Genomic DNA, 22,450 nt, shown 5'->3' on the forward strand with positions numbered 1-22,450 from the left:
TTATTGCTGTGTATTATTATTATTTTTTCAATCCAACTCATTTTGGCTGCTTAAGAAAAATTACTTTTTAAAATTTCTTTCTCTTTATAAATACATAACATGCTGTTTAGCACATGTATAGTTTTCCTTTCTTTACTATATTTTAAAAAGTTTAATAAAGTTTCTTCACAAGAATTACATTTGAAGCCTTTCAATATTAAAATTTTTAAAACTCAACATAATAAATAATAACAATAATACATTACATATATACAAAAATATAGAGAATTATAACAGAAGCAATAGTTAATTCTATATATATATATTTTTTTCTTTGAGCAATAATTTTCACATGGCTATGTTTTTATACAATAAACTATAATTATCCATATATTTCATTAATATATTAATATAGATACAGTGTTGAGGCATAGTTTTTTGGGTTACATCGATTAATAACAATTAAGGATATATTTTAGTCTTATTATTTTGTGGAATTTAATAATTTAAAGTTTTTTCATAACTTTATGTTGTCCAATAAAGTGTGAATATCAGAATTTATAAATAACTTTTATTTGTAAAATTTTGCTACTTACTGCAATAATTATGAAAAGGAAAATTTGTTAGAAAAAGGTGTAACTTAGGTTTGTGAAATATACTCAAATAATTTTTTTGGTTTGTGTATTTTATTTTATTTTCCATTTTATTAGGAAAAGGATAATTCAATTAGCTTATTTCGTATTTGACATGTTATAACTGAATCTATCTTTAATAAAATTGCCAAATTAGGTTGTAATCTCTTCTTTAATTTAATAAATTATAGAACAAATAGAATTTTAATTTACTTATTTTAATACTTGTGATAAATTTATAGGTTTATTTATTTTTTCTAATCCAAATTCAAGCGAGTTTCAACATTTATCATTTGAACTCCAAGTCAATCACTTAAATTTCACAAATCTTTTGCTATATTCAGTCATATTCAACCCTGCTATTAAATTATTTACAGATAATGATTAATGTAAATGCTGAATTAACTTTTATGAAATTAACCCTGCTATTAAATTAAAATATTATCACTCACAAAACCATTAATTAGTAATTACTATTATTTAAGAAAAAGGAAACTTTTCATTACTGTTGAATTCTCTATCTATAAAAAAAAAATTTCCAAAAAAAACATTATAAATAGAGACTATTCCATATTCATCATTGTTAAATTAATAAATTCTCCAATTTTTATTTCTTCTCTCTCTCTCTCTTTCTCTTTCTTCTATTTCTCTGCTCTGTCGCTTCACTTTATCTCTGCTTCGTACGATTCAATCACTGAAGAAGACGAAGAAGAACAACTTCACAAAAAATGGCTAAAGAGAAAGACCAAACCACTAAAGACAAAAACCTCCTCATCTCTTTCTTATGGAACTTCTCCGCAGAGCTCAAACTCGTTTTAATGGCGTTACTCGTCCTCTCCACTTTAGCCACTCTCCTCCCTTTTATCCCTTCTTCTTTCGCCATCTCCGCCTCCGAACTCCGTTTCTGCATCTCCCGCATCGCCGTCAACTCCTCCACCTCCGTCAACACCAACACCACCTCCTTAAATAACGCCGTTAAAAACCAGCCGTTAACTCAAGAGACGGAGTTAAGTAACGGCGTTATTAAACGGACGTTTACTGGTTACGGCTGGGCTGCTTATAACTTCGTGTTGATGAACGCGTACAGAGGCGGCGTTAACACGTTCGCCGTCATCGGTTTATCATCTAAACCGCTTCACGTCTACGCTCATCCCACTTACCGCTGCGAATGGGTTCCGTTAAACCAATCCGATAACCGGATTTTAACCGACGGTACTAAAATCTTAACCGATTGGGGTTACGGTAGAGTTTACACAACCGTTGTCGTAAACTGTACTTTTCCAGCAAACGCTGTTATAAACCCTAGAAACGACGGAGGTACGCTTCTTCTCCACGCAACCACCGGAGACACAGATCGGAACATCACCGACTCAATCCCTGTCCTCACGGAAGCTCCGGCCACCGTAGATTTCGCTCTCTACGACTCAAAACTTCAACAAAAGTACGATTACCTCTACTGCGGCTCGTCTCTGTACGGGAACTTATCTCCTCAACGAATCAGAGAATGGGTCGCTTACCATGTTCGATTCTTCGGTGAAAGATCTCATTTTGTGCTTCACGACGCCGGTGGGATCTCAGATGAAGTGTTTGAGGTTTTGAAGCCATGGATTGAGCTTGGGAGAGTGACGGTTCATGACATTAGGGAACAAGAACGGTTTGATGGGTATTATCATAATCAGTTCATGGTTGTGAATGATTGTTTGCATAGGTATAGATTCATGGCGAAGTGGGTTTTTTTCTTCGATGTTGATGAGTTTGTTTATGTTCCGGCCAAAGAGACGATCTCGTCGGTGATGGAATCTTTGAAAGGGTATTCTCAGTTTACTATTGAACAGATGCCTATGAGTAGTCAGCTCTGTTACAACGGTGATGGTCCGGCCAGAACTTACAGGTAAAAGTTGAGTCTTTTTTTTACTAACTGGAATCTTTAAAGTTTTGATTTTTATGTGATTTTTTAGTAACCCATTTGTGTGTTTAAGCGTTTTTAGATTTGGATTTGTGAATTTTAAGCATCTGATTCTGTTAGGATGTAAAAAAGAGCTTTTTTTGATGGGAAGACTTTTCTCATTTCAATGGTGGTGGTGGTGGTCCATGTGAATGATGAGAGTTGTTTTCAAAGATTCTTGCTTTATTGAGATTTTCCAAATTTATGTAAACCAATTCGAGATTGGTTTTGATTTGATTCTTTGATGGGTGTGTGTGTTTGAGATTGTATCAGATTGTGTAGTCAAAGATTCTAGCTTTTTAGATACCAGAATTAGAGTGTGTTACAGTGTTAGCTATGTGTTCGTTCTTATGTTTGCCATTTTACTATTTAACTTGGTTCATTGGTGTTTGGATGATTGATATGTGATTGTGTGTTTGATTTCAGGAAATGGGGATTTGAGAAATTGGCCTATAGAGATGTGAAGAAAGTACCACGACGCGATAGGAAATACGCGGTCCAACCGCGTAATGTATTCGCGACTGGAGTTCATATGTCGCAGAATCTACAAGGGAAGACATACCATAGAGCGGAGAAGCAAATACGGTATTTTCACTACCACGGTTCGATTTCGCAGCGACGCGAGCCTTGTCGTCATCTTTATAACGGTACTCGCATTGTTCATGAGAACAATCCTTACGTTCTTGATACCACTATGCGCGATATCGGCCTCGCGGTCAAGACGTTTGAGATTAGGACGATTGGAGATCGCTTGATTAGGACAAGGCAATGAGAATACAAAAAGAGAAGAATGGTTTATAGAAGAGCTGATGTTTTCATTATGATGGATTGTAACGTAAATCTTGAGAATATAATTAGGCGAATGTAACAATTTTTATGACTTTTTTGTTTGTTTTTAGTATATTCTTTTATTGTATTATAGAAAAAAGGGTTCATAGAAGAATCATAGAGTTTCATCATACAGCTCAGATTCTTGGTATATAAGCATCTCTTGTGATGGGCTTAATGATATTTTTCTTTATTTACTAATATTTGGAAAGTGCTTTATGTAAATTAGTGAAAGTTGTTGTGGTCTTCGATGGATCTTTGTCGTCTTAATTAATCAAAACTTTCCACATTTTGTTTGTCATTAATACTCGAATATTTGTAATCAGTATGAGCATAAAACATTTGTTTAACTATGGTAATTGTGAAACTATTAAATATTGTGGGAAGCATAATTCATTACATTCTCCATCTTCCTAATTAATTTAAATTTACTCCATTAGATTTTGACTAGAAATGCATAATTTTTTTCTAACAAATTTGTATAGCTCTAAACCAATAATATGATATTATATTTTTGAATTTTACAATTCATCATCACTAAATAATAATTAAAATATTTAAAAATTTTAAAGTTTGAATAAGAACATGTACTTTTAGTTTATAGTAGCGGGCTAGATTTGTATTCAAATACTCTAAAATTTCATGTTATTTACTAATATTAATTTGACAAATGTTTCCTTATAATTTTATACTTTTAATTTACCATACTTAACTAATAAAGATAGCAAAACGAAAAAATATCTTTCATAAAAGATTAGATTAATTAGCGACATATGAAATATATAATAGCGGACTAGATTTCGTATTTAAACACTTTGAGATCTATTTTTCATTTACTAATAGTAATTCCGTTATTTGTTTCTGTAAATTATCATTAGTAACATTTTAATTTTCTACTTACCAAATTAGCCCTAAAGTCTTTAGTTTTCTTACCCAAATTTTTTTTTTCATTAGCTATTACTCAAAAGAATAAAGGTTAAATAATTTTATTTTGTTTTTGGGATGAAAACAACACAAGTGTACATAGACCCTACGAAGAGGGACCTTCCAAGTTTCGTGGTTGTTAATTGTCGCAAAAGGCTGGAAAAATGTCTCATCATCTCATTGGTACAAACCCATATCAAATGCTCTCAATAATCAATAATCATACACAATTATTCCCAAATCAACAAAATAAATCTCCTACAATTATTAGTCATTTTAATAGTTCCTAAAAGTATTAAAAATCACCAAACAAGAGATACGTAAATAGACACCGACGGTTCAGCATTTAATTCCATGCAAAAACAAGATACGTAAAAACAAAACTATAACACCATTTATACTAACCCTACCACTCATACAAATCTAGTAATTTTGTAATGTGATTGGAATATTTCTTATAATGGTTTTGTAATGGACGGACTTAAAATCATGTAATAACACATTCGAAAGTTGTCGGATACAACATTTTTAATAAACAGTCGAAACAACATGATCTTAGGCAGCTGTGATATTCTCTGCAAATCTTGCAGTTTCCATTTATATAAACCACTAGTTCTAGTATAATAATATTCGTCGTCTCCACCAAATACGAAAGCAACCACCACACGTACGTGATCTCTCAATAAGTTTCTATACAAATTGGGAGATAAAAAAAAAAAATATTTCTTGTAATATAAGTATATAACTAAGACAATTATATGATTCTATTTAATTATGTTCTTTTGAATGATCTCCCGATCGCAATTATATATTTATTATGAATTTGGACCAGTTTAAAAATAGGTTTTATATATATAGATACAACGTTGCAAAGGTAGGACCAAACTAGGTCGGCCAAAACATGTGTCGCTGTTAACTTTTGAGTCAATGGTTCTTCATATATAGGGCCAGACTCTAGCCAGACCCGAGCCTAATAAAAAACTTAACCTATTTTGAAACTGGTCTTTGATTAATTCCGATCCTGGCTAAACATCTAATACTACTTTTGAATTTGCGTTAATTAAAATGGTATACAATTTTTTACATTTGTTTTTGACAATTTACTTTTACAAATAACAAAGAAGTTTTACTTGAACCAAACTAGACAAGTCTACCAATACATTTTCGTTATTGAATTGTAGTATTCAACGATATGTAGTCAAAATGTTAGAGTTCTTGGATGTGAAAAAAACGATATTGATTACCAAAGAAAAATATATAACATGACTTTGGTATATTACATCTTATGTTGTAGTGAAGACTCCATCATCATTCAAACGGCTTGAGCATCTAAGAAAGCATTGAAATTCTTGGAGGCTTCTAACAACCGTGGAGAGATCGCGGGAGACGTCGGGTATGAAACGGGCGATGACGTGGAGAATCGAACCTGGCGCAGTGAAGAAGACTCCATTGATTTTCTGTTTTTCGAACCAGAAACCTTTAAAACACCTTTGATCTCTTTCTCAATAGGTTCCTTGTCGAACACGAAAGCCGCTGAAACCGGATCGTCATGGTCGTTATCGCCAGAACCACTTTTGATTAGCTCGGACGGTAAGTCATAGAAGTGATTTCCTCCTTCTTCTCCGCATGATTCCGAAGTGTATGAGCCGCAATCGAATTTCTCCATTGAAGCTCGAGCTGAGATCACTGTGGTGGTGGTGGTAGATTCTCTAACTGAGACGGTTCTTGAAACGGTAATGGTCGATGATGATGATCTCGTCGTGGTGGTGGTTTGGGTGTAGGAAGAAGAATCATCTTTCCGTGATGATCTGACCGGTTTTCCTTTACCGAAACCGGGGAGGTATAGACAAAGAGCGTTGCATTTGAACCCGTCTTCTAATGTATTATTATTGCTGATGCTCTTGTTCGATTCGGTTTTGATGAAGAAAGAATTCCTAATTCCGCTGCTCTTAAGAGAGAGTCTCTTGCTAGTAGCCCCACAAGATTTGCTTCTCTTGTATGACGCCGAAGATGGGTCATGTTCCTTGTTCTTGAGCGACCGCATCAGACCCGAACGTTGTCTAGGAGAAGCAGCAGTTGAGTTTGGGAGACTACGGCTCACATACTTAGTCTGCACTGGCTGCAACGGAATAGGCGTAGGCGAATCTAAATCTCTAGGAGGTGACATAGCCGGTAAGAGAATCATATCGAAGCTATCGTTCCTTCTCAACGAACCTGACAAAGACAACGACCTGATTGATTTCGGGTCCATCGATATCTCTCTCTCGGATTGCATCATACTCGTTTGCTTGACCAGAATCTTCTTCTTCGAATCGATTCTGCTTAGAACTTGCCAGTCCTCACGAGTATTTTCGTCTCTGAAGCTAACCGTTGGCATAAGAACTGCAGCCACCATTTTATTTTCCGACCTGAAATGTTGATTAGTAAGAAGAGAAAATGAGAAATGGCTAAGTATTAAGGCTAAAGAGATGATAAATACTTATACGGAGTCACAGAGAGTAAGCATGGACTGCACGTCGTCTGGTGGCTTATAGTGGCTACACTGAGTCATGATTTGCACGTCCAGCTTTTTTTCATTTCCTGCGTATTAGTCTCAGCGAAAAGGTTATTGACTTTATTACATAAACATAAACAAATAATATAAAGTTTAAATTATTTAACATCGTTGACATGAGACTCTTCCCAAGATTGAGACAATATCTGATTTTGATAGATATGCTCGCACGAACCACACTTATTATAATATTACCAAAGGGTTTGTAGTAGTTTACCTGAGGTTTGTGCAGACCACAAGCCGATGAATAAGGAAGAAGATGATTAAAAAATTGAAATTTATTTCATGATCTTAAGTTACAAAACATCAATGATGGGTCATTGGTGGTGGTGTGCAAACACTAAATGGATTTGACTCTACTGAAGGGAATTGTAAAACAAGATTAATACAACAGAGATACCGATGATAACTGGTAAAGCCGATACAAAGTACAACGCTCCATAACCCTGCAACAGATTAAGAACAGAGGCAGGAGAAATATCAATCAGATCCCAAGTTACAACACAAAATGTCAACTAATGAACGCTGGAAATGTTATAAAAGAGTTATGATTTGTAGGTAAAATTAGTGGTCAGTGAAAGCGTTGGAGAGAGATTTGAGAACAAACCGCGACTTTGGTTACTACTCCTTGTTCATCATCGACATCAGCTTCTTCAATTGCAGCAGCTGAATCCCATTCTATATTGAGTCTCTTGGCTGCTTCTTTTGGATCTATCCCGGTGTCTGTGGACTTAGCATACATTGATTTTCCTCGCTGCTTCTTTGAAACCTCAACCTTTTACAATAGAGAAGATAAATCCTTAAAACAGAGTTCTGCTGAGCTAATTAACTAAATGTTTATTAGCGGCCACCGAGTTACACAAACAAAAAGGGATATCTTCCATCATATTTACACACTGATAATGGTATCACCACATTCAAATAAAACGAAGATATGAAAAGTCTTGTACTAACAAACCACTGCCACTTGGGATAAGATTATCCAATTCATTAGGCTTCTATGTTTCTGCTATGTTGCATGTGTATTATAACTAAGATTTTCTTGAGAAAGAGAGATTGATAAATAAATGTGCATGATTTCAATGGATGCATCATGAAATTTGGGTCTATATGGCATATAGGATTGGTTTCCTCATGGATTTGAATTGCCTAAGGCGAAAAGGTACCAGATTTTCTCTACCAATCTCACCTATATCGAAATACAATAGTAGGGGCATAAAGAAGAGGTACCTCTAAATTTGGCCAACGCATCATTTCCTCATGTAGCATCCGGAGAGTCACACGATCTTTAGGGATTTTCCCATCATTTACCTGTAAGAAGGCAAAAATACATTTTTAGAGATCTTAATACTAATGTCAAAAGAAAACTACTTCCAACACCAAATTGCCACACCCTTATGACTACACAAAGCAAACTGCTTAACTTTGTGTTGTGAATTTACACCACGACGATGGGTAGTAGGAATTCTATAATGTATTTAGTGTATTGTATATGCCTTGGAACAGTTTTGTATCAAAACTCATATTTTAGAAAGCCAGTACAATGTTACATTACAACCAGAGATGTAATCATGAATGCAACTCAAGAAAGGTTGGTTGAGCAGAGAACTTGCAAGTAACTGTATTTAGCTATACATCAGCATTGATGTACACTCCACACAGACCAAACCAACCTATAGAATTTTATGATACTCCAAGAACTGTGCCATATATGTATTCTGTCTCGCTCTCTGCAGAAAACTGATGTCTACTAAGGCTCTTATCTTACAGTTTACCTAAGCTTACTACTCAAGGCATTAGCTAACGGTACATGAATGAAGACCGATTCTATTCACTAATGGTAAGACAGTTTCAAAAAGACGATAATCACAAAAGTGCAATTTGAGACAACAAAGAGTAACCTGCTCCAAGGCTTCAGCCAATTCATCCCTACTTGGGGTTTCCGAGTCTTCAATTCCAAGCAGCCTCCTTCTTTCCACTTCCCTTGGATCCTCAATCATGATTGTCAACTTAACCTATAGAATCCAACAAAACACAAAGCTCTGACTTAATATCTCATCCTAAACACTAATCAAACCAACACAGCACCATGAAATTGCAGCTTTGCAGCAACCTAACACTGACAGAGATAAGCTTTACCTCACTGAAGATCATATCTCTATTCCTCCTAAGAAGCTCCAACACCTAAATCACAAACACACAAAACTCTTCAGGATAATTCTGATTCCAACTACATCTACAATTCAACTCAACTAAAATCTGAAAAACCAAAAAATTTCACAAACCCGTTTGATCTCGTTAACGTATTTGAGATCTTCAGGATCTGCTTCTCCTTCTTCGTACACATCTTCATCATCATCATTTTCTTTCTCCTTCTCTTCCTGCTCCAACGTTAACGGAACCGGAATACGAATCTCCGTAACGTCTCCTTTCTCCTGCTTAGCTATCAAACTACCGAATCTCCGATTCTTACTCCGCCTCACCCAACGATCATCGGAAACACCACTAAACTTACAAACAAAAACCGGAGACGGCGACGGAGACGAACAAACACCGTAACTCCGTTGGCCGGTGGCGGCGGAAGAAGACAAACTCGAAACACAGTACTGTAACGACGGCAACTGAAACATCTGCGTCACCATTTCTACTGCAAAACAAAAATTGTGAAAATTCCTTCTCTACAATTTCACAGATTTTGCATATCTGAAGCCAAATGAAGAAGACGATTCAAAGATCATCCAAACGTTAAAACTCAATTCGCCAATTTTGAATTTTTAGGAATTGAAGGATAGATGATACATACGAGTGGCTGACATATGTAGAGCCCTGCTACTTGGATAATATTATTGAAATAATATTTAATTATTGATATAATATCAATTAAAAATCAATTAATTAACTTATAAATTTTTGAAACCAAAAACAATTAGTAATACTGTAAAATCTCTATAAATTAATATTCGATAAATTAATAAAAAAATTAGTACCGATGTAATTTTAAACATATTTTGATAAAATAATAAGATAATAATATTTTTGAAGATATTTTGTAAATATATGGTCCCAATAATAGTATAAATTAGTAATGACATGAAATTATTATTATATATCTATATACATGTAAAAGTTTTAGTGAAATATGACTATTATGTTGTTTTGTTGTAATTGATTCTAACTAAATCTTATTTTTGATGTATATATTTTTTTAAACTTACCAAATTAGAAAAATATCTCTACAAATTAATAGAATTTTATGGTTCTAACATTATTAATTTATACAGGTTTTACCGTAATTTTAAAATTGAAAATGATTCATTTAATTTAGTGACCACAAACATTTACATGGAAACTATGTTCATGTTTAATTTTGATATGATAAAATCAAATCAAACCGAACTTATAAATCAACGATAATTATTTTTTTAAACCACACCTTTAGATATTAACCTAATTAGTTAACGTGTCTCTCTCATCAATCTTTTATCTTCTCAGTCAACAATCTCTTAAACCATTTTGCAGATTTCTTGAGATATCTCTTACGTCCATCGTCAAAATCCACGTAAACCAATCCAAACCGAACTGTGTACCCCGTTGCCCATTCATAGTTATCTAACAACGACCATGCAAAAAAACCCTTCACATTGGCTCCAATCGAGATAGCATCTTGAACCATCTTGAGATGTCGAGCATAGTAATCGATCCTCTCACCATCTTTAAGTAAAACTTTACCGGTACTAGCTTCATCTCTCCCGTTCTCGGTTATGTACATGATAGGATCCTTAAACTTGTATTTTGCATAGAGGAGGAGGTCACGAATCCCCTTAGGATATATCAATAGCCAATCCGATGCGGCCTTTGGACCTATCGGGACTCCTTCTCTTTCACCTGTGACGCTAGCACAAGGATCAGTGAATAGTGTAACGTTTTCGCTTGAGCAAGGAACATCTTTTGCATATGAAGATGAGTAGTAGTTGATGCCAATGAAATCATATGATCCTTTGAGCATTTTAGATTGCTTTGTGGTAAATGTAGGTAAGCGATCGTCTTTTACGTTGTTAACCATATCAACCGGGTATTTACCAGTCACAAGTGGCTCCATGAAATAGTCGAAAGTGAAGGCCATGGCTCGTGCCGCGGCTAACCTGTCCTCAGCTGATTCTGTATAAGGTAAGTTCCAACCCGCGTTTAAAGCGATACCAACTTTGCCTTTTTGAGACGTCTTATATTTGTTTCTATATACTTTGACTGCTTCTCCGTGAGCTAAGATGAGGTTGTGACCAACGATATAAGGCTCGGTTGCTCCATTTCCGGCGGTGCAATTAGGGTTTGTGAATTTTGAGCATCTTCCTGGAGCCATCACTCCCGCAACGTATCCTTGTTGCACCACTGTTAATGGTTCGTTTAATGTCATCCAATGCTTCACTCGATCTCCAAAATTCTTGAAGCAAATATCCGCATAGTCACGAAAATCTTCCACAATCTCCGCGCCTCTGAATCCTCCGTAAGCATCTTCAAGTGCTTGTGGTGTATCCCAATGGAAAATGGTGGCGAAAGGCTTAATTCCTTTGGACAAAAGCTCATTGATCAAGTTGTTGTAATAGTCAATACCAGCTTTGTTAATCCCTCCTTTTAGATTCCCACGTGGCAAGATCCTCGACCATGAGATAGAGAATCTATAGGCATTGAAGCCAATTTGATGTAATAAACCCACATCTTCTTTGTAAAGATGGTAAGAATCATCAGCAATAGATCCATTGCTACCATCTTTAATCTTCTCTGGATATTGTTCGGAGAACGTATCCCAAATGCTTGGTCCTCTACCATCTTCGTGAGCACCTCCTTCGACTTGGTAAGAAGACGTTGCAGCTCCAAAAATGAAATCTTTTGGGAAATCACTTCTTTTTAACTTAGGTGTTGAAGAGTGTTTCTTGGCAACAACTTCATTAGAAACCAAGAGAATGAACACTAGTAAACAAAAATATTTAGTTCTCATCTTTTACTTTCCTTTTTGATTGATTCAACAAATCTTGTTTTTGTCTTTAAGAAGATGAATAAAACTCGTATTTATAGATTAATAAAGATAATTGTTATCGGATTTGGTTATGTTAATCTATTAATAGAGAAATGAAAAGATAGAGATAGAATAACAAATCTTGTAAAAGGTTTACTTGTTCAATAATTAGTAAACAGATCATTCAAATGATCTTATCTAGTAGTTGTTGTCTTTCTACTGAGGTAAAAAAAAATAGCAAACACATTCGTAAATGTTTGTTTTTGACTTATTATTTCTTAATAACAACATCGATTAAATAAGTTACAAACAAAAACCCCTGAAAAAGTCAATTTATTTAAGGCCCAACCTCTAAGCCCAATACTTAGGCCCAATTGATGTATCGCTAAGCTTTTTAGCGGGAAAATGTTAGAGGGCGGCAGCTTAAGTTCCCGCCACAACGGACTTCGCCATTTCATTTTACCGATAGTGGAGAAGCGTTTTGCTTTCTGTTCAAACGAAATTTAGGGTTTGTTTTGTGGTGGTGAAGAGGGAAAGTTTCAGTGAGGTAGAATTTGAAAAAAAAAATGGAAGCTTTTGGTGGGTTTGTAATGGATGAGCAAGCGATTCAAGTAGAGAACGTCTTCCTCGAGTTCCTCAAAAGGTTTGCGTTTTCTGGGTTTTTTCAATTTCCCCTCAATTTCATTCACTACTGCCTCAAATTCGATTTCGAAGTTTAATTTTGATTTGGGTCGCTTTAAATTTGTTTCAGTTTCCGCTTAGATGCGAACAAGCCGGAGTTGTATTACGAAGCAGAGATTGAAGCGATTCGAGGCGGTGAATCAACGATGATGTATATTGATTTCTCACATGTTATGGGTTTTAACGACGCTCTTCAGAAAGCAATAGCTGACGAGTATTTGAGGTTTGGATGATTATCTAAAACCCTAGCTTTATTGAATTGAATTGGGTGTGTTTCAAAATTTGTTCTGGGGATTTTGATTTTGTGTGTGCAAAATTGGTTTTTTAGGTTTGAGCCGTATTTGAGGAATGCGTGTAAGCGGTTTGTGATTGAAATGAATCCTTCTTTCATTTCGGATGATACTCCGAATAAAGATATCAATGTTTCCTTCTACAATCTCCCTTTCACTAAAAGGTAATGCCTTTTTAGATTCTAGCTGATGTTTTTGATATTTAGAGTTGTTGTTATGAAGTTTTTGGGTGAATTTGGGATTGTGATGATGACTTTTGTTATCGATAATTTTGCAGGTTGAGGGAGCTAACGACTGCAGAAATTGGGAAGTTAGTGTCGGTGACCGGTGTGGTTACTCGAACAAGTGAAGTGAGACCTGAGCTGCTTTATGGGACATTTAGGTGTTTAGATTGTGGTAGTGTTATAAAGAACGTTGAGCAACAGTTTAAGTATACACAGGTAATTAGTGCTTGAATGCTTGGTTCTGGTCTTAGGAATTGTTAGCTTGTGTTCATTGTTTCACTTTTCTTGTTTGTTTTGCAATTTATGGCCTTGTCTTGATGCAGCCTACTATCTGTGTGAGCCCAACTTGTTTGAACAGAGCAAGATGGGCGTTGCTTAGACAAGAGAGCAAGTTTGCGGATTGGCAAAGAGTTAGAATGCAGGAGACTTCGAAAGAGATACCTGCAGGTTCCTTGCCACGGTCTTTGGATGTCATTCTGCGTCATGAGATTGTGGAACAGGCTAGAGCTGGTGACACGTAAGATTCCTCCTGCGTTAATTCTCCAAGTTATTTCTTCTATTTTCACAACGATATAGAGTAACATTCATTGTCCTTTTGGGTTTGTCTTCACAGGGTTATTTTTACGGGAACTGTAGTTGTTATACCTGACATATCAGCACTAGCAGCACCTGGAGAGAGAGCAGAATGCCGTCGAGACTCATCTCAACAGAAAAGCTCTACTGCTGGACATGAAGGTGTTCAAGGTCTCAAGGCTTTAGGAGTTAGAGATCTTTCGTATCGGCTTGCCTTTATCGCTAACTCGGTGCAGGTTTGTCAACTTTTTCAGTATCTGTCAAACTAAAACTTAAGTGAAATGTGTTGATCAATCTCAATGTTTATGTTTTATCTAGATTGCTGATGGTAGTAGGAACACTGATATGAGGAACCGCCAAAATGATTCTAATGAAGATGATCAGCAGCAGTTTGCGGTGAGGATTAGAATGAATTACAAATTGGATTTGAGACAATTCCTGTTCTGAAGGAACCTGACTTTGGTCTTTTAGCCAACCTCTTACACTCTCACATATACAACTAATATTAGAGGTCCTTATTTAAACTTTACAGGCTGAAGAACTAGATGAAATTCAGCAGATGAGAAATACCCCTGATTACTTCAACAAGTTAGTTGGAAGCATGGCACCAACCGTTTTTGGTCATCAAGACATCAAACGTGCCGTTCTACTTATGCTTTTAGGTGGTGTGCATAAGACCACTCATGAAGGCATCAACCTTAGAGGAGACATCAATGTTTGTATAGTTGGGGATCCCAGTTGTGCTAAATCCCAATTCCTCAAGTACTAATTCACATTGAAAATCAAAGCTGTCTTTTTTTTTCTTTTCCTTTTTCTGAAATCTGATACCTCAGTTTTGGTTTGTTAATTGCAGGTATACCGCAGGCATAGTACCAAGATCTGTGTATACATCTGGGAAGTCTTCTTCTGCAGCGGGGTTGACTGCAACTGTTGCAAAAGAACCCGAAACTGGTGAATTTTGCATTGAGGTAATTTTTGAATTGATCAAAACTAATTCCTTGCAAGGAAACTTTCTAATAACCAAAACTCTATAATCACTTTGAAGAATGCTAGCCTTTCTTGATACTTGTGGTTTCTACACTCTTGTTGTTGTTAATGTGATCTGACTCTTTAACAGGCTGGTGCGTTAATGCTTGCTGACAATGGAATATGTTGCATTGACGAGTTTGACAAGATGGATATCAAAGATCAGGTTAGTGAGCATCATTGGTTGTTACAGTAGAGGATTAAGTCTCCTAGTCAGTGTTTGACAAATTTTTTGTTACATTAGGTTGCTATTCATGAAGCGATGGAGCAGCAAACGATAAGCATTACAAAAGCTGGGATACAGGCAACCTTGAATGCTAGGACATCAATTCTTGCAGCAGCTAATCCTGTCGGTGGGCGATATGATAAATCTAAACCACTTAAGGTGAGGTCACTCTCAAAACTTAATCCAAACAGATCCATAATTTTCTTCCTTTCTTAACTGAAAAACTTTCATGGAAGCTTTTTATATCTAATTGTGGTTTGATCATGCTCTTTTCAGTATAACGTTAATCTTCCACCTGCCATTCTTTCGAGGTTTGATCTTGTGTACGTTATGATTGATGATCCTGATGAGGTAACGGATTACCACATTGCCCATCATATCGTGCGAGTTCACCAGAAGCATGAAGCAGCGCTTTCTCCTGAGTTCACTACTGTACAACTCAAGCGCTACATTGCATATGCCAAAACGTTAAAGCCAAAGGTTGTAGACTAACCAAAAAATGTTTTGATTGGAAAAAAGGCTCTTCTGTCGGAGGTACTAACATCTTTTCAATACCTCATCTGTTGTGGTGCAGCTAAGCCCAGAAGCAAGAAAGCTACTTGTAGAGTCTTATGTTGCTCTTCGTAGAGGTGATACAACTCCAGGCACAAGAGTCGCATATCGAATGACAGTTAGGCAGCTAGAGGCACTGATCAGGCTTTCAGAAGCCATTGCTAGGAGTCATTTGGAATCTCTGGTGAGATTATCCTAAACCATGTTGCCATGTCTTTCTTTTCTTCTACCAGTTGTCAATTTGTTTGATTTGGACACATTTTTTTCTTTCAGGTTAAACCAAGTCATGTTCTATTAGCTGTCAGACTGTTGAAGACTTCAGTCATCAGGTAATTATAAACATCTCTTTTTTTTATCTCTTAAATTTTCTCAAAACTTTAACCAAAAACATTCTAACTTGTTTGTCTTATCCAGTGTTGAGTCAGGGGATATTGATCTTTCTGAGTACCAAGATGCTAACGGTGAAAACATGGACGACACAGATGATATTGAAAACCCCGATACTGGAGATGAGGATCAACAGAATGGTGCAGCTGAGCCAGCCGCTGCAACTGCAGGTACTTGCACACTGTTTTTTGCTCTACTTTTTACTCTGACTCAGTTAAGAACCATAACTAACATCATGGTTTGGCAACAGAAAACGGATCAGCAGCTCAAAAGTTGGTGATCAGCGAGGAAGAATATGATAGAATCACTCAGGCCTTAGTCATTCGCCTTAGACAACACGAAGAAACTGTAAACAAAGACAGTAAGCAACATCACTCTTCAATTCTTCATACCATTCATCCTCTCTTTAACTCTTAAAACAGATAAATTATTCAACTAGTAACTCTTTTTTCTTCATTAGGTTCAGAATTGCCAGGAATAAGACAAAAGGAGCTGATTCGATGGTACATCGATCAACAAAACGAGAAAAAGAAATACAGTTCGCAAGAGCAAGTCAAACTTGATATCAAGAAACTCAGAGCCATCATTGAGGTAAAAATCGAAAACAACCTTGTATAAAATCCAAAGCAATCTTGTTAGTTAAAGATTATTTCAAATGATGTTTCTATCTAACACATTGTATGCATCTTACAGAGTTTGGTATGTAAAGAGGGTCACCTTATAGTGTTAGCTAATGAGCAAGAAGCCGCAGAAACAGAAGAAACAAAGAAAAAATCTTCACAAAGAGATGAGAGGATCTTGGCTGTTGCTCCAAACTATGTAGTTGAGTGATATTACTAAGTGTTAAGATATACATTTGTAGTAGTCCTCTTAAGTAGAAACCTAAATCCTTCATCATTCTGAACTAATTTTATTGGAATTTCATATTCTGTTAACTTCATCAACAACACTAAAGAAAATGATATTTTCCCAAATCCCGAATGGGTAGAACCGAAACCCGCTTGGGTACCCGATTGCCCAGGGCTACTCTTGAAGATGTATTGGATCTACAAAGTGAAGATAAAATCCTCACTTGATTACTTGAACTGCTTGATTACACAAGAATTTGAAACGTATACACTGTATTAGTAAAGAGTAATTAAAACATTTATTCGACTTATGTTAAGTTTATGAGATTAACACAAGACAATAACATTTCAAGTTTATGAGATTAACACAAAACAATAACATTTTTCAATGTGTTTAAGGAAGAAAAATGATATATAATCAAGTCACCAGAGTTTAAAGATGTATAGGATCTATAAGCAAAGATGATCACGAGTTGAACTGAGTTACACCAAAATTTTAAACATGGTAAAAAAAAGTTACCAGCCATGGATATATTAATCATATGGATTTTGGTTATGAATCATTAGGGTTAGTGTAAATAACCACCTCTTCTATCATCTTGTCCAACATAAATGATCTTTCTTGTGACCTTAATATTTCTTCATACTCTTTAAAAACGTACATCACAAATTGGAAGGAACTCTTCATGTGACCTTGAAGATTTTCCATGTAATCTGGTTCCCATCTACTCATATAAAAATGCAAAAATGATTACATAGAATTATGTTATTGGATTTTGAAATGCAATTGTATGAATCTTTGCAAGATGTGTACCTTTCAATACAATTAACAAGGCTTGCAACTTCAGGAATTGAACCATGTATATCGCAAGCATCATCTAAAAAAGTGATTAGTAAGTATAACTTAGCTGACATAATCCTGCCTAGTGAAAACTGTGGCTCAAAGTTGATCACCAAGGCCGCGAACCAACTCTCGACGGTTCTTTCTTTGATGTTACGTGGGAGGTTTAACGTAATGCTTAGTTCTCTCCACCACCTACGAGAATATATACAAAAAGATTAAATGTAACATCTCATAAAGAACAATAACCAGCTCTCTTAGAAAAAAAACTAGATCACTTATCTACATACATGGTGATAAGTTTTAATTCTTGGAAATAATGAAGCTGAAAGAACTTGAAATTGAGCTTAGCTAGTTTGAGCAGTGTTTCATCGCGGTCCTCTTCGTTTTCGTAGAAAGATATATACTCTCTTGCAACTAGGGCTTGGCTGTTCCGGTGCTGAGGTATATGAAGAGCTTTTTGTATAAGCTTTAACATATTTGGTGGGATCGCTCTTTGACACATAGCTAATGGCTCCAAGTGTTCTAGTGTGAAGCTCGACGCTTCATCCAATATATGATCATTCGTTGTCCCAAAATGCACAGCTTCATAGAAGCTTAACATACCTTTAACATCTTTGATTAAACATTCCTTGAACTTGCCGTTGTTTTCTTTAAATCTGCTGAAAACATCTACACATGCAAACAATATTGTTTTCATTAATAAAAATGTATATCAACAATTGTATGATCACATGCTAAAATATTCGTACGTACCTGACAACATGTTGTGACCGTATGTTCTAAGAACTCGAAACATGATTGAGATTGTGTACAAATCAGTTTCATCAGTGACCAACTCATCTATCCTTTCAAAAGCATGTTTCAAGGTCTCTTCAATCTCGTTCTGAAAATGGTAAGAGAGACCAAGGCTGATCAGCAAATGAATCGAAAGTATCTTCTTCTTTATTGCATAGGAAGACAAAGTGAATATGTCATCTCTCACTATAGGCTTTAGTACCTCAATCTCTCTTGCAAGAACATCAAAATCCTGAAAGTATATATATACACATTAATGGAGACAATTAGTATAATAAAATATATATATTAATGGAGACAATTAGTAACTTAAGCTTTAACAAACCAAAGAAATTTAGAAATGTCATGGGGGATCGGAGGCAATTAGTACCACTACACATAATAGATAACTAATAGACATGCAACACAAATTACCAATCTTTATATCATGGTCCTGGTAATATATACATTGAGTGTTATATATATAGTTGTTAATGGACACCGAGTCATTGATGGGAACACTGAGGAAGTGATCACCCCATTGAGTGGTATCCTGATCAAGATCATCTCTTCGTGTTTCCATAGTCATGAGATGAGAAAGACAGAGATGTGGTGGTCGTGGTGGATTATTTGCAACGAGGTAGACATATATATAGAGAGAAAATATAATCAAAGATACAAACCCTGACGATCAAATAGAACCGCAGATCACACACAACACAATTGCATATAGATACTGAAAACCAAAAAGTAACAAAAAATTTATACATCCCAAGTCTCTAAAGAGGTATGGGATCTACGAGCAGAAGGTTCATATATTCCATAAGTTTTCCTTCACGGTTGTTGAAAATATCATCCGCGGTATAAAGAACATTCAATGAGCGTCGAAAATTGACGGATTGCATAAGAATTCGGCGTGGCATAGTTGTTATCTTTAAGCACTCTTCGTTTACAATCTTGTTCATATCCCCAACCATCTTTTCAACTTCTTTACCGGCTTCTTCTTTTGTAACTATGTGTTCCTTCATGTAATAGTTGAGTGCATTTGCAGTGTAACCTTTTTCCATATCTTCCTGATGATATATATACAACCTTTTCTTAGCACAAATAAAGTATGCAAAGAGAAGTATAAACAATTATTTATCATTATTGTTATATTCGTCAAAGACATTATTCATTATCAGTAAAAACACATTTGGCCCCTACGAATTTTATTATAGGAGACTAATGTGGAATTTGGTTATAAAAGTTGACATTACCAAATTAATTGAATCAAACCTGAAACGAAAAATCAAAGTGACGAGGCCAAAGCTCAAGTTTTTTGAACCCAAAAGGAAGAGTTAAGGCTAGAACATAAAGATTATATATTTGTGAGCCACATTGTTTGAAATTTCATCAGTCTACTTGCTATAATCTTTTCTTATATATGTGCCCTCAAACAAAAAAAAAAAATTCTTATGTAAATCCCAAATCTTAACAAAAACAAACCAAAAGAACCAAACTCTTCCTGAAAACAAACACAAAAGAACCAAATTCTTATGTACCTCAAAGTCGGCTATGTCATCCATGAGACGGGCCATTGCACCTACAGTCTGAATGAGCTTTGGTCTAGATATAAGCCACTCAAAAGCTTCCTTCCTACCAATCTCTCCAATTCCCATAAATGAACATGCTATGGCTACATATGAACCAACCTCGGCAGCACCAGACTCTACATACTCATCAAAGCTAGTCACATGACCTCCCCGTGCCCATTTGACAAGTTCGAGATTTTTCCTTGCAAGTATCTTGAACTGCTAACCAAAAAAAAGTAAACATGTTACAACCAATTATTACCATCCAATGTATGTGGATTTTGGTGGCTGTAAGTATTCACCTCTTCTACCATCTTCTCCAACACAAATAATCTTCCTTGTGACCTCAATATTTCTTCATATTCTTTATAAAGATACATCACAAATTTGAAGGCAGTCTTCATGTGACCTTCAAGATTTTCCATGTAATCCGGATCCCATCTGTTCATATATATCAGATCAAATACTCTACTCATATTAATTTTTTCATAATAAATTTATTTTAATTTATACATAGTTATGGTTATTTGAAATTAATATTGATATAACTTTTTAAAATTAATGGTTAAAAATAAAAATAAAAAGATATCAATGACTAAGATGACATATGTCACAAATATAAGCGTCAAGTGTCGCATTGTGAGGCAAAGTTAGAAAAAATCTTGTCATATTATATAAGATATATATGGATATGGTACCTTTCCAGACAGTCGATCAAGCTTTCGACTTCAGGAATTGAACCATAAATATCGCAAGCGTCGTCTAGAAATGTGATTACTAAGTACATTTTAGCCGACATAATTCTCCCAAGTGAGAATTGTGGCTCAAAGTACATCATCAATGCTGCAAACCAAGTCTCTACAGTTCTTTCTCTGAAGTTCGCTGGAAGGTTTGATGCATGGTCTAATTCCCTCCACCATCTACCAAAATATGAAAAATATTAAAATTGTGCAGCTAGATTGAACCCTAGCTTTATTAGAAGAAAACCAGATCATTCACATATACATTGTGATGGTTTTTAATTCTTGGAAGTAATGAAGCTGCAAGAACTTGAAATTGAGCTTGGCTAGCCTGAGCAGTGTGTGGTCACGGTCCTCTACATGTTCATAGAACGAGATATACTCTCTTGCAACCAGAGCTTGGTTGTTCCGGTGCTGAGGTATGTGAAGAGCGTTTCGTATAAGCTTTGAAATATGTGGTGGGCAAGATCTGCCACCTGTAGCCAGTGACTCCAAGTGGCTCAATATGAAACTTGACGCTTCATCCAATATATGATCTGTCGTTGTCCCAAAGTGAACTGCCTCGTAGAGGCTTAGCATACCCTTGACATCTTGCATTAAAGTTTCCTTGAATTTACCATCTTTTCCTTTGAATCTACTGAAAACATCTACATTGAAATAAATATACATTTTTCTTAAATAAATGCACACATCCGAATTGGAAAAAAAAACATATATGAAAATAGTGAAACTCATCTAAAACTATTACTTACCCGACAACATATTATGACCATATGTTCTAAAAACCCGAAACATGATCGAGATTGTGTATAAATCATTTTCATCAGCGAGAAGATCTTCTATCTTTTCGAAAGCATGTTTCAAGGTCTCCTCGATCTCCTTCTCAAAATGATAAGAGAGACCAAGGCTGATCAGCAAATGAACCGAATGAATTGTCTTCTTCGTCGCGTCTTGGTCTCTCGAAGACAACGTGAATATGTTCTCTCTTACTTTTGGCTTTAACACTTCAATCTCTCTTTCAAGAACATCAAAATCCTGGAAGTTGATAAGACTCAAGTTCTTTATATATACACTCACATATATGATTTGATTATCAATAGATATATATAAATGGACTCACCGAATCAGCTTTAGAAATCATGAGGAACTGATCACCCCATTGAGAGGGTGGCAATTTTGCAAAATTTAAAAAGCTTTCCTGATCAAGATTTTTTACTGCTTCCATTTCTATCTATGTGTGTGTGTGTGTGAGAGAGAGATGTGGTGGTGGACAATTTGCAAGAAGGCAAAGAGATACATATAGAGAGCGGTGTAAGGGACGTAGAAGGATAAAGATATAGAATAGAAAAGATTACTCTAACTAATGTTTTTTAATACTTTGCCAACCAAAAACTTGAAAATAGTTACCAAAGTAGAGTACATTAACTAATGGTCCTCCACACGACTTACTGAGTACATTAGGTTTGGCAAATGCGCCAGTAGGTATTGAATGAAAGACGTACGGACGTTGTTCATTATTTAATATTTGCTTCCATTAAAAAAATAAAAATAAAAATAAAAGGGGAATGTAAATAGTTTAATATATATATATCTGTATATATCTGTATATACATTTTACCCCAATGTTTACATTACAACCTATGCAATTTCTCTATGCACTTTATATATATTTCTACAGAAAATATGCATAATAAAATATAATTTTTTAGACAATTTTAATTCAGTAAAGATATGTGGGTCAACTATAATTTGAATGCCCCTACCACTGTCTTCTGCTTCGTAAGTAAAAGTCAGCTCTTAGATTATACGTGTAGTATTTGTTTTTATAAGAATGGTTA

General features: G+C 35.4%; 7 protein-coding genes across 11 annotated transcripts; 2 read left to right on the forward strand and 5 right to left on the reverse strand.

Annotated features, from left to right (window-relative positions):
- The first annotated feature begins 1,247 nt into the window (after positions 1 to 1,247).
- LOC17874936 (galactan beta-1,4-galactosyltransferase GALS2) lies at positions 1,248 to 3,630 on the forward strand. The gene is made up of 2 exons (XM_006280278.2): positions 1,248 to 2,502; positions 2,983 to 3,630. The coding sequence occupies exons 1-2, from the start codon at positions 1,340 to 1,342 to the stop codon at positions 3,326 to 3,328; spliced, it is 1,509 nt and encodes a 502-aa protein (XP_006280340.1). The 5' UTR covers positions 1,248 to 1,339; the 3' UTR covers positions 3,329 to 3,630.
- A 1,839-nt stretch (positions 3,631 to 5,469) lies between these two features.
- On the reverse strand, positions 5,470 to 7,147 carry LOC17874794. Of its 3 annotated transcripts, none has more exons than XM_023786383.1 (2): positions 7,080 to 7,147; positions 5,470 to 6,888 (listed from the first exon to the last, which is right to left on the reverse strand). In XM_023786383.1, exon 2 carries the CDS (start codon positions 6,701 to 6,703, stop codon positions 5,621 to 5,623), a length of 1,083 nt encoding a protein of 360 aa, XP_023642151.1. In that variant the 5' UTR covers positions 6,704 to 6,888; positions 7,080 to 7,147; the 3' UTR covers positions 5,470 to 5,620. The 3 variants fall into 3 exon arrangements, with proteins under 3 accessions (XP_023642151.1, XP_023642152.1, XP_006281837.1); XM_023786384.1 differs by lacking the exon at positions 7,080 to 7,147 and having other exon boundaries at positions 5,470 to 6,716; positions 6,824 to 7,022; XM_006281775.2 differs by lacking the exon at positions 7,080 to 7,147 and having other exon boundaries at positions 5,470 to 6,716; positions 6,788 to 7,022.
- LOC17876225 (ycf3-interacting protein 1, chloroplastic) lies at positions 7,126 to 9,650 on the reverse strand. Its single transcript, XM_006281978.2, has 6 exons — positions 9,148 to 9,650; positions 9,002 to 9,046; positions 8,764 to 8,877; positions 8,093 to 8,173; positions 7,470 to 7,637; positions 7,126 to 7,308 (listed from the first exon to the last, which is right to left on the reverse strand). The coding sequence occupies exons 1-6, from the start codon at positions 9,502 to 9,504 to the stop codon at positions 7,219 to 7,221; spliced, it is 855 nt and encodes a 284-aa protein (XP_006282040.1). The 5' UTR covers positions 9,505 to 9,650; the 3' UTR covers positions 7,126 to 7,218.
- A 684-nt stretch (positions 9,651 to 10,334) lies between these two features.
- Positions 10,335 to 11,855, reverse strand: LOC17876017 (beta-glucosidase 13). Of its 2 annotated transcripts, XM_023777546.1 has the most exons (2): positions 10,734 to 11,855; positions 10,335 to 10,682 (listed from the first exon to the last, which is right to left on the reverse strand). In XM_023777546.1, the coding sequence occupies exons 1-2, from the start codon at positions 11,853 to 11,855 to the stop codon at positions 10,335 to 10,337; spliced, it is 1,470 nt and encodes a 489-aa protein (XP_023633314.1). The 2 variants fall into 2 exon arrangements, with proteins under 2 accessions (XP_023633314.1, XP_006281780.1); XM_006281718.1 differs by having other exon boundaries at positions 10,335 to 11,855.
- Positions 11,856 to 12,377: 522 nt separating this feature from the next.
- LOC17875525 (DNA replication licensing factor MCM6) lies at positions 12,378 to 16,806 on the forward strand. Its single transcript, XM_006279952.2, has 18 exons — positions 12,378 to 12,516; positions 12,625 to 12,777; positions 12,883 to 13,008; positions 13,122 to 13,284; positions 13,392 to 13,585; positions 13,682 to 13,877; positions 13,960 to 14,037; positions 14,174 to 14,403; positions 14,495 to 14,609; positions 14,759 to 14,833; positions 14,912 to 15,052; positions 15,170 to 15,373; positions 15,468 to 15,629; positions 15,719 to 15,774; positions 15,860 to 16,002; positions 16,083 to 16,193; positions 16,293 to 16,423; positions 16,526 to 16,806. The coding sequence occupies exons 1-18, from the start codon at positions 12,440 to 12,442 to the stop codon at positions 16,661 to 16,663; spliced, it is 2,493 nt and encodes an 830-aa protein (XP_006280014.1). The 5' UTR covers positions 12,378 to 12,439; the 3' UTR covers positions 16,664 to 16,806.
- A 427-nt stretch (positions 16,807 to 17,233) lies between these two features.
- On the reverse strand, positions 17,234 to 18,881 carry LOC17875995 (alpha-barbatene synthase). Its single transcript, XM_006281641.2, has 5 exons — positions 18,801 to 18,881; positions 18,278 to 18,551; positions 17,812 to 18,193; positions 17,495 to 17,716; positions 17,234 to 17,405 (listed from the first exon to the last, which is right to left on the reverse strand). The coding sequence occupies exons 1-5, from the start codon at positions 18,879 to 18,881 to the stop codon at positions 17,234 to 17,236; spliced, it is 1,131 nt and encodes a 376-aa protein (XP_006281703.2).
- A 106-nt stretch (positions 18,882 to 18,987) lies between these two features.
- On the reverse strand, positions 18,988 to 21,837 carry LOC17875170 (alpha-barbatene synthase). Of its 2 annotated transcripts, none has more exons than XM_006279754.2 (7): positions 21,733 to 21,837; positions 21,365 to 21,647; positions 20,878 to 21,259; positions 20,571 to 20,792; positions 20,175 to 20,313; positions 19,843 to 20,091; positions 18,988 to 19,371 (listed from the first exon to the last, which is right to left on the reverse strand). In XM_006279754.2, the coding sequence occupies exons 1-7, from the start codon at positions 21,835 to 21,837 to the stop codon at positions 19,078 to 19,080; spliced, it is 1,674 nt and encodes a 557-aa protein (XP_006279816.1). In that variant the 3' UTR covers positions 18,988 to 19,077. The 2 variants fall into 2 exon arrangements, with proteins under 2 accessions (XP_006279816.1, XP_023633210.1); XM_023777442.1 differs by having other exon boundaries at positions 19,232 to 19,367.
- Positions 21,838 to 22,450: the final 613 nt, after the last annotated feature.

Source organism: Capsella rubella, unplaced genomic scaffold (assembly GCF_000375325.1).
Source record: "Capsella rubella cultivar Monte Gargano unplaced genomic scaffold, Caprub1_0 scaffold_8, whole genome shotgun sequence".
In the NCBI taxonomy this organism is placed as follows: domain Eukaryota; kingdom Viridiplantae; phylum Streptophyta; class Magnoliopsida; order Brassicales; family Brassicaceae; genus Capsella; species Capsella rubella.

Bases quoted from the DNA above. Each gene is read 5' to 3' on its own strand.
- LOC17874936 (XM_006280278.2), top strand. From the start codon at position 1,340: ATGGCTAAAGAGAAAGACCAAACCACTAAAGACAAAAACCTCCTCATC. The intron at 2,503-2,982 runs GTAAAAGTTGAG...GTTTGATTTCAG, and splicing joins GGTCCGGCCAGAACTTACAG to GAAATGGGGATTTGAGAAAT.
- LOC17874794 (XM_023786383.1), bottom strand. From the start codon at position 6,703: ATGGTGGCTGCAGTTCTTATGCCAACGGTTAGCTTCAGAGACGAAAAT.
- LOC17876225 (XM_006281978.2), bottom strand. From the start codon at position 9,504: ATGGTGACGCAGATGTTTCAGTTGCCGTCGTTACAGTACTGTGTTTCG. The intron at 8,174-8,763 runs GTTACTCTTTGT...GCCTTCTTACAG, and splicing joins TGGCTGAAGCCTTGGAGCAG to GTAAATGATGGGAAAATCCC. The intron at 7,309-7,469 runs GTTTGTTCTCAA...AATCTGTTGCAG, and splicing joins GAGTAGTAACCAAAGTCGCG to GGTTATGGAGCGTTGTACTT.
- LOC17876017 (XM_006281718.1), bottom strand. From the start codon at position 11,855: ATGAGAACTAAATATTTTTGTTTACTAGTGTTCATTCTCTTGGTTTCT.
- LOC17875525 (XM_006279952.2), top strand. From the start codon at position 12,440: ATGGAAGCTTTTGGTGGGTTTGTAATGGATGAGCAAGCGATTCAAGTA. The intron at 13,878-13,959 runs GTTTGTCAACTT...TGTTTTATCTAG, and splicing joins TTATCGCTAACTCGGTGCAG to ATTGCTGATGGTAGTAGGAA. The intron at 16,424-16,525 runs GTAAAAATCGAA...TGCATCTTACAG, and splicing joins AACTCAGAGCCATCATTGAG to AGTTTGGTATGTAAAGAGGG.
- LOC17875995 (XM_006281641.2), bottom strand. From the start codon at position 18,881: ATGGAAACACGAAGAGATGATCTTGATCAGGATACCACTCAATGGGGT. The intron at 18,194-18,277 runs GTACGTACGAAT...TTGCATGTGTAG, and splicing joins CGGTCACAACATGTTGTCAG to ATGTTTTCAGCAGATTTAAA. The intron at 17,717-17,811 runs GTATGTAGATAA...ATATTCTCGTAG, and splicing joins GAATTAAAACTTATCACCAT to GTGGTGGAGAGAACTAAGCA.
- LOC17875170 (XM_006279754.2), bottom strand. From the start codon at position 21,837: ATGGAAGCAGTAAAAAATCTTGATCAGGAAAGCTTTTTAAATTTTGCA. The intron at 20,793-20,877 runs GTATATGTGAAT...ATATTTTGGTAG, and splicing joins GAATTAAAAACCATCACAAT to ATGGTGGAGGGAATTAGACC. The intron at 20,314-20,570 runs GTACCATATCCA...ATATATGAACAG, and splicing joins TTGATCGACTGTCTGGAAAG to ATGGGATCCGGATTACATGG.